This window comes from Natator depressus, chromosome 10 (assembly GCF_965152275.1).
Source record: "Natator depressus isolate rNatDep1 chromosome 10, rNatDep2.hap1, whole genome shotgun sequence".
Taxonomy (NCBI): Eukaryota; Metazoa; Chordata; order Testudines; family Cheloniidae; genus Natator; species Natator depressus.
Window position 1 is genome coordinate 65,773,558 of NC_134243.1, and position 12,396 is coordinate 65,785,953.

The 12,396-nt window shown below is 43.0% G+C and overlaps 1 protein-coding gene across 2 annotated transcripts in view; it reads right to left on the minus strand.

The window, feature by feature from the left end:
• The window catches only part of HOMER2 (homer scaffold protein 2), a 108,356-nt gene that overhangs the window by 84,133 nt on the left and 11,827 nt on the right, over positions 1-12,396 (minus strand). Inside the window, exon 1 of one of the 2 annotated variants that reach the window (XM_074966416.1) lies at positions 7,802-7,914. The exons of the other annotated variant lie outside the window; for it this stretch is intronic. Coding sequence (XP_074822517.1) covers positions 7,802-7,899 — 98 coding nt within the window. The 5' untranslated portion in view covers positions 7,900-7,914. Of the gene's footprint in view, positions 1-7,801; positions 7,915-12,396 lie in introns of those variants that run through there. 2 annotated transcript variants of the gene reach the window in all.

Genomic DNA, 12,396 nt, shown 5'->3' on the forward strand with positions numbered 1-12,396 from the left:
ATCGAACCACGAGCTAAAATCTGTACTCGTCATAGTCACTATGGTCTAAAATTAGTGCCTGGTGTTAGAATGCAATTACACAGTCACTGAAGACGAAGCACCCATTGTTGAGAAATTCTTACTGTGCTTTTGAAAGTTCACACTTTGGCACCACAACTAAGAATTAAAGGAAGACGAAAAACATGGAAATGAACGGTCCTGTGCATTCAGACTTTTAGTTCTCTACTATTACAAACCATTACCCGCCTTTTAGGTGGATTGCATTACTCTTGAAAGGTGTCAACCAACAGACTCAATGGCCTCTACCTCCCCATCCTCCCACTGGATACATACAACATGGGCGGTCACAGTACCTGTTTCCCCACACCATCCTAATGATGTGCCTCAGTCCTATCCTCGAGAGACGGGGCCGCCTCTACAAATATGAGGGTTGTCAGTCTCTGTAGCCCATTCAGTCTTTGGCTTCTCTGCTGGAATTGCTAACAAAATGGCAGTCATGATGTGGACACATCCATTAGGAAATTAACTAAGACCTCAAAATCACGTTGTAGGCACACCACAGATGGTGGCAGTTATCAGTCATTACTAATCTGGGCCACATTTAAACCAGACCACCTAGAACCGAGAATCTCCATATCCCATCAACAATTCTCAGAGCTTTCCAGGCACTATCCCAGAACAAATGTGTTAATTTATTTGCAACGGTCACTAGTAACGCTTTAGGGGGCTACATAGATTTTTTTTTTAAATGAAATAAGACTAAATATTTTTAAAACCTTTTCCTCATAGCTCTCCTCCCTCAAGCTGCCCACTCTCCGAATCATCAGGGATTTTGGGTCTATTTGTGGATCACCATCCCAGTGGCCTCAACTTTCCTTCATGTTGACAATATTGCATATAACACTGAGCACCAGGTTCAAATTTCAGTTATACTAGCATCTGTCAAGAGTAATTCCAGTTAAATCAATGGAATTACGCTGTCATAACATTTGTGTATAGTGAGAGGAGAATCAGGCTCCTGGTGTTATTAGCAAAATGTTTTCTCTCACCTACCAAGTTCCAAACAGGTTCTCTTCCACACCCCAGTTGCTTTCAGACACATGCTCTGGCTTGCATGATGCAGAAAGTAACACCTAGTGTCATTAGCATATTGAAAATGCCTCAACCCACACCTCCTCACTAACCCTCCCACTGGTCCACAGACACATTGAAGAGAAGGGGTGATAAGTTGGAATCTTGTGGGGGAGAATCCTTAGGAGAGGAAAAGCAATTACCCAAAACTACCTTCTAGGATCTCTCTGCTAGAATAATACTAATAAAAGCACAGCAAGGCAGCCCTGCAGAAAGAGCCAAGTTGGTGTAGGAAATCTTTCTAAGACTTTGGACCCTGCTATACTAGTCTGCTTGCATCAGGAATGTCTTTGGGATCAGAATGTCTAAAACTTCATATGTATGAAACCATATTTTAGACCATCTAGTATACTAATTAATGGAGCCTATTCATGACATCAAAAAACAACAGGCAATGCTTTTAAGTAGAAATAATGTAAGATGGATTGGTAAATATCTAATAGTTATGTGTCTATTTTGCTTTGCTGACAAATAATTTAGAGGTCATGCAATAGAGCATCGTGACCTCTTTCCGTTACAGTCCTGTGTCATACTCTGTCATTTATGCTGTGTTAATAGGTATTTGAAAAGGCATTGCTAAGTGCTGCAATGTAACATTTACAATTCACAAGAGAAGTCTTTTATGGGTTACACAGAGTTTCTGTACTTCCTTCAGACAGAAAGATTTCAATTAAAAATTCAGGTGAAGGAGGTCTGACAGCGAATGCAAAATGAACACGACATTTCATTTCAGCTTCTTACTCTGGTGCCCTAATATGAAGTTTAAAATATAAACTATACCTCCAAAAGACTTTGAAATTTTCTTCTCTAAAGCCATGGAGAAAAGTTCCAAGATGTGATAAATCTAAAATATAGTCATGCAAGCTTACTGCATTAAGAGGGAAAAACTCATAACAGATCCACTCAGCGGAGGAAAGCAGCCAGTAGCCATGATGGCATGGAAGAGGAGCTGCCAGACCTCAAGAGGTTTATTTACAACAATCTTTTTGAAAGAAGTTAAAGTACCCCGGTTCTGAACTAGCGGATGTTAAAAGCTCTTCTGAAAGCTAGATAGTTTCGAGAAGAGGTTTGGGGTGGCCGTGCACTGTATTGGACATCTGGAGAGCCATGAGCTGCTGTTTGAACAGGATCTTAATTCAGCATCTGAAAGCTGATATATTAGCTTTCCTACTGAATCAGTCTGAGGATCCTGGGAGTAGATGCTCAGGTCTAACTTGGGATTGGGGGGAGTCCCCAAAGATCCAAACATGAAGATATTTGTGTAGAAATGTCTCAGGCAACATTCAAGGAGAATCCAGAGTATCCTGTCTATGAACCCTAGAGAGCACATGGGGATTTTAGGCTTAAACTTGGCTAAGCCCTGAGCTACTGATTCACCAGTAAGACATCCGTCCTTCAAGCTTCTCAAAAAAGATACAGCATGGAACTGCAGAACATTCACAAATACCCAGACATTGCCCCAGGAACCTTGAGCACAGGAGAAAGTGGAACAGGCACAAGGAACCATGAAGAAGCTTAGATTCCAAAGGGCAGAAGCTTTCCCTGATCAGTTAACGTCTGTCTACGAAGGGCAAAGAATGGGTTTTGAAACTCTGAAGTAGTTGCAATTTTTTCTTTTGAAAGACTTTCCCAAACAAGGGCTCAATTCCTGAACACTCAAGGAGCACCAAATCTGATACCTACTTCATTATTATTTCACTTATTTTTAGATGGAGATGGGACAGAGGTTCAAGTTCAGATCTGACTTTCCCTGAATTTGGAGGGTGTCACATCTAGTTTGGGGTCAAGCCCATTCTGTTTTTGGCTTGAAAGCGACAGTTTCCACTTTCAGCACTTGTTAATACAGTCTGTTTGGAAATTTTTAGAAAATCCCTTTAAAGTACATTTTCTAAGGGTTTTTCAGTTCTCTCACTGATGTTTATAAGGGTGTTTTCAATAAGGGAATAACTAACTCCCATGATGGGCTACACATGGGAAACAATGAATATGACAGAGGGCTGCCAAATGCATGAAATAAAGAAACTGGAAAAAATAGAGAAAAATATTTTTCTGCTAACTTCTTTCAAGTCAAGTCACCTTAGGTGTGGCTTATAACGATGGATGGTACTAAATTTGGGACTAATACGAGTTTTATGTTGGCAGTGTCACTTTAACTGCAATAATCAACACTCATTCCTGGTGATTAAAGTAAAGCTTATCAGAGGGTACTAAATCTCCCGCTATGTAACAGCATAGAGTGCACACATTTGGTTAGGTTTCAGAGTAACAGCCGTGTTAGTCTGTATTCGCAAAAAGAAAAGGAGTACTTGTGGCACCTTAGAGACTAACCAATTTATTTGAGCATAAGCTTTCGTGAGCTACAGCTCACTTCATCGGATGCATGCTGTGGAAAATACAGAAGATGTTTTTATACACACAGACCATGGAAAAAATGGGTGTTTATCACTACAAAAGGTTTTCTCTCCCCCCACCCCACTCTCCTGCTGGTAACAGCCTATCTAAAGTATAAAAACATCTTCTGTATTTTCCACAGTATGTATCAGATGAAGTGAGCTGTAGCTCACGAAAGCTTATGCTCAAATAAATTGGTTAGTCTCTAAGGTGCCATAAGTACATTGGAGTAGGTGCTGTATAGGTCTGAACCAATTAAATCCCTTTGGTCCTTTAATTTAAGGAGAATACAATTCTGATGGGTGAAGGAAGTGAAGGAATCATTACTACAAATACTGAATTTTTTAAAGGCCCCCAGGAACATATTTTATATATAGACCTACATCTTCCCCCAAGTGACCAGTGGGATCACATCCTTGCCACCCCTAAAACATACTAGGTGATACCTTGCCTGTTCTGTAGCACCTCAATGGACAAGTGAGAAATGTCTCAGCTTTCTTCTCGCCAGTGATTTGCCCTTAATGGAGTTGTGTAATTTTTTAAATAAACTGCTAGAAGTTGTGACACACTGAAACCCCTCTCCTGGAAGGGCAGGCCACCAGTGGGGAATGTATGAGTCATGTTCTCCCTGTGGTGAGAGGTAAAGTGGATAAGATAGGGTTAGTGAGGAAGCAGAAAGGTCGAATGCTGAAAGCCCTCTGAAGCAAGGGCCATCCTAGTAGCATTTGCCTACACACTGCAGCCCTTATCCCTGACTGGGGTCTTTAGATGTTCCCACAATTGAAATGATATGTAATAATGATATGCAGGATTTCTCCCCCATTTTCAGCTTCAGAACTTTAAAAAAAAAAAATTCTGCAGTTCCTAATGAAGCAGTACTCCCACTGGCTTCACTAAGAGTTTTGCTCAGTTAAAGGCTGAAGAATTTGGGTCAAAATATTTTTTCTCCTTTTTCAAAATGATGATATAGATATTTTGCAAAATCACAAAACAGGACACACACTCCTAGCTTAATGACTGTAGATAGACATCTTTAGATATGTGTAACACATTCCTAGTGAGAAGCAGAACTATAGGTATCTGGAGACGAAAAAGGGCACGGGACTAAGTAAAGGAGATAACAAACTGTTCAAGTTGTGTGTGTGGTTAGATTATAGTGTAACTTCCCAAAAGCAAAGATTCAATTTCATGGAACTTTAGTGAAAGTGAACAAGAGTGTGTGGATTCTACTTTGTTGGAAGAATACTTTTTCATAGAAAAAGGCTTAATACACTGAATACTCCCCACTGTTACCACACTTCCTGTCCTATCTCTGAGGATAAATCAATCAAGAATAAGCATAGAAAACAAAAATAAAAACTCTCTACTGCCAAATAATAAACCTAGTGGTTTCCTTTTAGACTACACGCTAGTTCTAAAGCATATAGTGTTGAAAAAAGTATATTGCTCTATATGAGGACATTTGATTCCAGTTGCAGCTATACATCTGCTTCACCACATTGCATAAACAAGTATTTGTCCACTTAAAAAAAAAACCCTCACAAATCTTAATCAGGGACATAACATTGCAACAGTCCACATCCAGGAATCCAGAACAAGAGTGCGGATGGCCTATGAAAATTTGTTGTACAAGACGGCTATATATTTTCGAACCCGTTCCAAAAAGGCCTTTGCTGCCTGAATTACTTTTCTTTCTTTCTTTTTTTTTTTTTAAGCCTGGTCTTGTCAGAATAGGTTGCAGAACCACTGTTACTATTGTTTGTCCTTTGTTTTATAGCAACACCTAGCAGCCCGAGTTGGGAATCAAGGTCCCCTTGTGCTAGGTCATGTGCGGACATGAAAGCTGGGCTTTTCCAGTGAGTTAGGCACTCAACTCTCAGTGAATTTCAGTGGGGTTTGAGCCCTGTTGTACTAGTTTACATGGCATAAATGGGCCCAAAGAGTCAAAGGTGTTAACATAACCCAGTCACTGTCCAGTGTTAAAAAGTGTTAAACCTGGTTTGGTATACAGAGATCTCAGCTTGCTTAGGACCAGAGCAAATACACCACTAAAAATCCTTTCAACCTTTTATTAAAGATACAGAGAAGAAAGAAAAGCAGTTTAAGTCTTTGAAATGTAAGATCCCATTTCCAGGAAGACAAGACAAAACACACAAAAGGGGAAAGAAAAGAACAGCTAAGATAGAAGATGCAATTTCTGTCTCTGCTGTTGACTCATATGCAATCTCACAGCTGGAAAAACACAGGCACAGCACACGGTCTTATCAGCCACTACGAGACCTGGCAAACTCCATACCAGCATCGCGCTGTTTAGGGCATTGCTTTTAGCTGCCACTGTCTGGTTACAGGCTTACAACAGTGTTGCAAAACATCCAGTCTTTGACAGCTAAGGCAGACTCTTATTAGACAGAAGGAAAAAGGAGAGGGATTGGAAAGAGAAGAAATAAGGTGGAGGAAGTAAAAGAACACATGGGGGGAGGGTGGAGAACAAAGTCTTACATCACAAGTGATGTTCAGGATTCAGCCAGAGCTGGTAAAGGTGGCAGCAATATCTGGGTCCCTTTCTCTGCTCAGGACATCTCTCAGGACTAAGATGAAGAAGAGTGTCCCAAGAGATGGTGGGGGTGGCAGGAGGATTACCACCTTTAAAATGCAAACAAGTCGGCACACACACACACAACCCACAAGGACAGCCCATCGCAACCCCAACCACAAAGCAACTCCGCAGCTCCCATCCTCCAACAGCCACTTATAGAGTCTAGAGAGACAACGCATATAGACAAGATTGATAACATGCACATCTTCTCAATCCTGGGTGATTCAAACCCTCTCGCTCTCTCTCGCGCGCGCGCACACACACACGCACAGTGCGCTTGCATGTTAGTTAGCTGCTGTATTTCCAACAGTTTTGATCTGTTATCACAAACTGTGGAAATGGGAACACTACAGCATCTTTAGCCAGACACTGAAACTTTTAACATTAGATATCCCAGTGTATTGTGATGATAATGCAAATCATTAGACTAGGGATCTGCAACCTTTGGTACACCCGTGGCAGGCCAGGCCAGTTTGTTTACCTGCAGCGTCTGCAGGTTCAGCCTATCGCAGCTCCCACTGGCCGCGATTTGCCGTCCCAGGCCAATGGGCGCTGCAGGAAGCAGCGCGGGCCAAAGGATGTGCTGGCCACCTTTCCTGCAGCCCCCATTGACAGCTTTCCCTGTCAAAGCTTGCTGATCCCTGCATTAGACCCACATAAAAAAAGACAGCAGATTAAATTATTTTTCTGGCAACCAGCAAATCCATAAAAAAACTGGCCAGGCTGGTCAAATACGAGTCAGTCGGTAATCCTAGGTGGCAGCCATGATAGAGAAGCTTGTTCCTATAGACAAATTTTCTCCCCAAAGTCTCTTCCTTTATGGGATTGATGGATGGAATAGCCCATCCCCTTGTTATTTTGTCTACCAGTGAAGCCTAATTCCAGCCACACCAATTTTGGTTCATTGATTTTTTATCTCACACTTCTCTCGTTTACCAGGCATGACCTTAACACAGTCCTTGAGTTATATCAGTAGGCCTTTTGGTTTGGACTAATCCAGTCCATTTCCCTTTTGAACCTTTTCCCACCAACATTTGTTCTTATAGATTATTGTGACGTTTTAGAACATTTGACTCATGTCTTACAGTTGAATTCACAAACTCACAATAGGGTACCTTTGTAGGCCCAATTATCACAACAGCCCCTAATTCCCGTAGGTTCCTTTGAAAGCTCCGGACAAAATAAAAATAAAAACAATTGAAAAAACAGTTCTGCAAAAATGCTTAAAATCTTGTATTTTGACAAGTCACAACAAATGGCTGAAAACAATCAGACTTAGACTGAGGGGGATTTAGAAGGGAAAAGGAAGATGAGTTAACAGCGAAATGAGCGAGTTTTGGCATGGTAAGCAGTAGCCCCTTTTGAACCTGCCTTCATAGTCAGACACTGTTTTTCTGTTTTAAATCCACTCCCTCTTCACCATGATAAACCTGTCGTTGTTTTCCAGCTAAAGCTCCCAGTCCTGCCAGCTTTAAGCATGAAAGGATAAAATTACCATCAAACTTGCAAATCCTACACACCTACACAGCAGAGCTGGTTCTCTCATCTGAGTCATCAAGGCAGACCAGCAACAGTGATGTCATCCACCAACACCTCTTTTTAAAAAAACACCAACATTCATAAATGTGGATTGTTACAAATATTTTGCTTCCTTTTAATCCTGATCCCAGTAGTAATACTAACCTTACAGAATAACTCTTGAGTGATGCAGTGGGCACAGTGGTCCCTAACAGTTTCAACCTCAGTGATAAGGTCAGAGGTAAGCAGAAGGCTACTAGCATCACACATGCTAAGCAGTGTGACTTTGCAGCAGGCAGCACTGAAGAAACCTTCATTCTACAGCAGGTAGAGAACAGCAAGCGTAAGTCATAGAAAATATCATCAGAAAAGACCAACTGCATCATCCAATGTAATCATCTACAGTTTGCAGGAGTATTACACATAATCCCTACTCATGCCTTCTATAGCCTGTTCTGAATGATATGCAGCGATGATGCTTCAATAACCTTCCTTGGTACTAACACCCTGTGTTCCCTCAAGCACATTTACATCCCAACAAGCGAATTCCAAAATACAATTCAACTCACACACTGTAGCTGCAGAAAGGACACCCATAGCCACAAACATGACTAACAATACTCAAGGGCAAAAAAGAGTTGGAGATTTGATCATTTATTTAGTGGCCTTCAGAAAACCGAAGAACTTCCCACACAACAGCAGCTGTTTCAAAAATATGTATATTTCATAAATTTAATTTCATGGCTAAGGCTATGTATTCTAGCTATTACAGTAATGTTTATATCTGAACATAATATAGAATGATAAAGAAAATCCATAAACAGAACCAGACTAATATCATCTTATCCTGATTTCTCTCCAAATTAATTGCTGCACTTTGCCCAACTTGGTAATAGAGAGACTATACTTGAGAAATTAAAGTGACATTGTCAAAGCTTGACCTAGTTTAAAACTGTTTTCTGCTGAAAGGAATGCTTTAATATTTTAAATGGCCACTTGTCTTCAGCATTTCATTCTGGGTTTCATTTTTGTCAGGGGCCCATCTCACTTCCATCCTTTTACATGTGGGGAGAGATTTAAGGGATATACCATCTTTTGGGGAGGATATTTTATTTAGGAGCTACATTCAGGTATCAATCAAATTAACAGTGGTAATTAATTAGCTTGGTAGCTGAAAAACTCAGTTGTGATCTCTTCTCTAAAATTAAATTATATCTCAATTGCTCTCTTCTCTCTCTTCATTCTTTTTCTATGGCCTTGTCTATACTAGTGGGAATATTTGCTGAACTCCCACCAAGGCAGTGGAATCAGTGGTACTAGCAGTGGGAATTTTTTGCTGAACTTCTCTACTGCAGACGCTGCCTACGGTTCTCTCTCTACTCTGCCCTCCCAGTGCCTCCTCCTGTCTCTGAATAGCATGCAGTCACTCCCTTTCACTTGTTTCTGTTCATTTTCTGCTTTCTTGTTTCAACATCTTCCCGATTTCAGGTTTCTCCTTCACTTAGGGCTTATCTACACTGAGGATTTTTGCACTTGTATAGCAACATCAGTGTAGCTGCACAACCACAAACTCTTAATGTAGATGTGCTGCACTGGTGCAAACAGCAGCCTGCACTGGAAAGAAGAGTAAACCACACTAGTGCAAGTCAGTTTTCACTTTGGTGCAATGCATCTGCACTAGGGGTTTTCACAAATGCAGCTACCCTGAGGTAACTACACCATTGCCAAAATCCCAAATGTAGACAAGCCCATGCTAAGGCTTTCCTGTTTCCCTCTCTACCAACTCTTTTTTTAAAAGCCATTTTAATGTTTCTGAAAGATGTATAATCCTGGGGTAAAATTCTGGGCCCCAGGAGTTTTCCCATTCATTCAATGGAGATAGGAATTTACCCCTAGAGATTACAGTTCTCTGAGCCTGATTCTCCATTGTTCTGCTCTTTGTATAAGTTATTTATATCTGTGCAAAGTGTGCATAAAATGCTCAATATCAGAATGGCAGGAGTTCAGGCCCACTTTGCACAGATGCAAATGACTATGCAAGATGCAAGGCTATGGACAATCAGATCCACTATTCACATAAGACAGGGTGGGCAAACTTTTTGGCCCGAGGGCCACATCGGGGTTGCCAAACTGTATGAAGGGCCGGATAGGGAAGGCTGTGCCTCCCCAAACAGCCTGGCCCCTGCCCCCTCACTGCCCCCGTCAGAACCCCCAACCCATCCAACCGCCCCTGCTCCTTGTCCTGACCACCCCCTCTCAGAATCCCCTGCCCCTAACTGCCCCCCAGGGACCCCACCCCCTATCCAACCCTGCCCGCTCCTTCTCCCCTAACCGCCCCCCCTGGGACCCCACCCCCTATCCAACCCACCCTGCTCCCTGTCCCCTGACTGCCCCAACCCCTATCCACACCCCGGCCCCCTGACAGGCCCCCCCGGGACTCCCATGCCTATCCAAACCCCCCGTTCCCCATCCCCTGACCATCCGTCCCCCCCACCTCTGCCCCATCCAACCGCCCCTTGCTCCCTGTCCCATGACTGCCCCCCGGGATCCCCTGCCCCTTATCCAACCCCCCGCTCCCTGCCCCCTTACCGGCCGGAGCCAGCCACGTTGCCCGGCAGGAGCTCGCAACCGCACCACCCAGAGCATTGCGGCGCAGTGAGCTGAGGCTGCAGGGGAGGGGCCGGGGGCTAGCCTCCCCGGCTGGGAGCTCAAAGGCCAAGCAGGACCATCCCATGGGCCACAGTTTGCCCACCTCTGACATAAGAGGTGCAGTATAGGTAGTAAGGTCTCCACAGCACCCACCAGCATGCCTCTATTCTGACCTAAAAACAACATCCCAAATCAGAGAGTAATTCAGCTTCAATATCTACTCTATCCTCAGTCCCTTTGTTGAGGCTGCCAATAAGAACACCAGCTGGGATGACATTTGATGCAAACTGGACTTGTGAGAACAGACAGGCCCTGAACCAAAACCACCAGTTCACTTCCCATAGGCCAGTGAGCCATCAGATCACTCATTACCAGCTTGGGCTGGATTTGAGCACACACTGACGTTCCTTCTCCATCAAAGGAAGTTTGGATGTGGCTCCTTCAAGAGCCACTCCATGCTGCTCTGTCATTTGGCCAGTGAACACTGCTCAAGAGTGATGCAAGGTGCTCTCTCCGACATTGATGGATGGCCCAATCTAGCTCCCAATAAAAAAAAAAAAAAAAAAGTCTCCAATTGACTTTAGTTGGAGCTAAACTAGGGCCAAAGTGAATTTCCATTGCAATACCCTACTAACGTGGCACAGCAGCACCAATATAATTAAGATTGCTTCACTACATCAGTGTAAAGGTTGACATTTCTAAGCCTCTAAAATCGACATGCTTGGTCAGATTCCTTTTAAATCTGGTGTGCCCCCGGAGGATGCAGGATCAGGTGAGTGTCCCAAGCTTGGGGTCATTTGAGTTAGGGGTTGTGAAGATAAGAGGCATTTTTTAAAGTTTCTAGGTGGGTTTTTGCGTGTGCAGAGCGAGGGATCAAACTATTAGTGATATGCAGGTCAAAGTTCTCTCAATCTGTCTATTTTTACCCAAGGTAGTTCATGGCACACACTAAATCTTTGGGGGATCCAAATTGAGAATGGTATTTAAGAACATGTTCACTTCTTCACTTGCACAGATGTGCAGTCTGGAGGGATTACAGTGTCCATATACAATAAAGAAAAAAAAAGCCACATGAAAAGGTTTCTATGCGGCCCCTTTATGCTTGCCTGGGTAGATCAGGGAAATGTGTCAACTCATGTTGCTTGCTACAAGTTGTCTCTGTTATAATGTGTTATTTATGGGGAGGTTTACTGTGAACACAGCAGAATAATCATCAGGCAGCATAACCAAAATTTCTGTTGTATCGGGTGGGTAGGAACCAGAAACAGATGACGGTGTGGAGAGGTGTGGCGGAAGGCCTGGGAGGACGGGAAGAGGGGTTGCAGCTGCGGAGGGGACAGGAAATTAGGACAATTAGTAGGCAAGCCTTGGATTGCTTGTTTGAGAAAATCTGTATTTTACTAGCCTCCAGGTGGGGAGAAGGGGGCAAATGGTTCCTTCCTTACCTCAATGCAGATTAATGTGGTGTTTCCAAGGAGACGTAGTGGAAAGTTTTGGAACCCACAGCACGGGCACCTTGACTATTGAGGGGAAAGAAATATGTGTAATGCCAAGGTTGCCAACATGTGGATCCTGTGGGATTCTTGGATCACAAGGTTGCAAAAGTTTGTGGGAGAGCAAGGAGTAGACCATGACATGGAGATTCCACCCAAACGGCCCTGTAGTGAGCAGAGTGGTGGCCTGCACTGGCATCATGTTTTGCTCACTCTGCAGTGCCTAACCCGCTGACTTTTTTTAAGATGTTATGATCTACTGGACATTGTAGTGATTCACTTGGGTGGAAATGATTTGGGCCTTATTCCTGGCATACACTTCATACAGATTTGGACTGCATCAGAGATCTGTGTCCAGGAACTGATAGTTTTCTTGGATTTGGCTGAGCATCTGAATAACTGCTACAGCAACAATATGAAAGCTATTAAGTGCTGGAAGAACATTAATCATTGGAGAATTCACTGGAGGGTTCTGGTCTGGCTGACCAGCAATTTTTACTGTATGCCATAGAAACAAGCTCTGATACCTCACTGTTTCTTGGAAGTGGAGTACATCAGAGGATCTTTCTCTCAAAATGTAAAACTGTCAGCATTTTGGAACAGAAACCCATTTGTGAC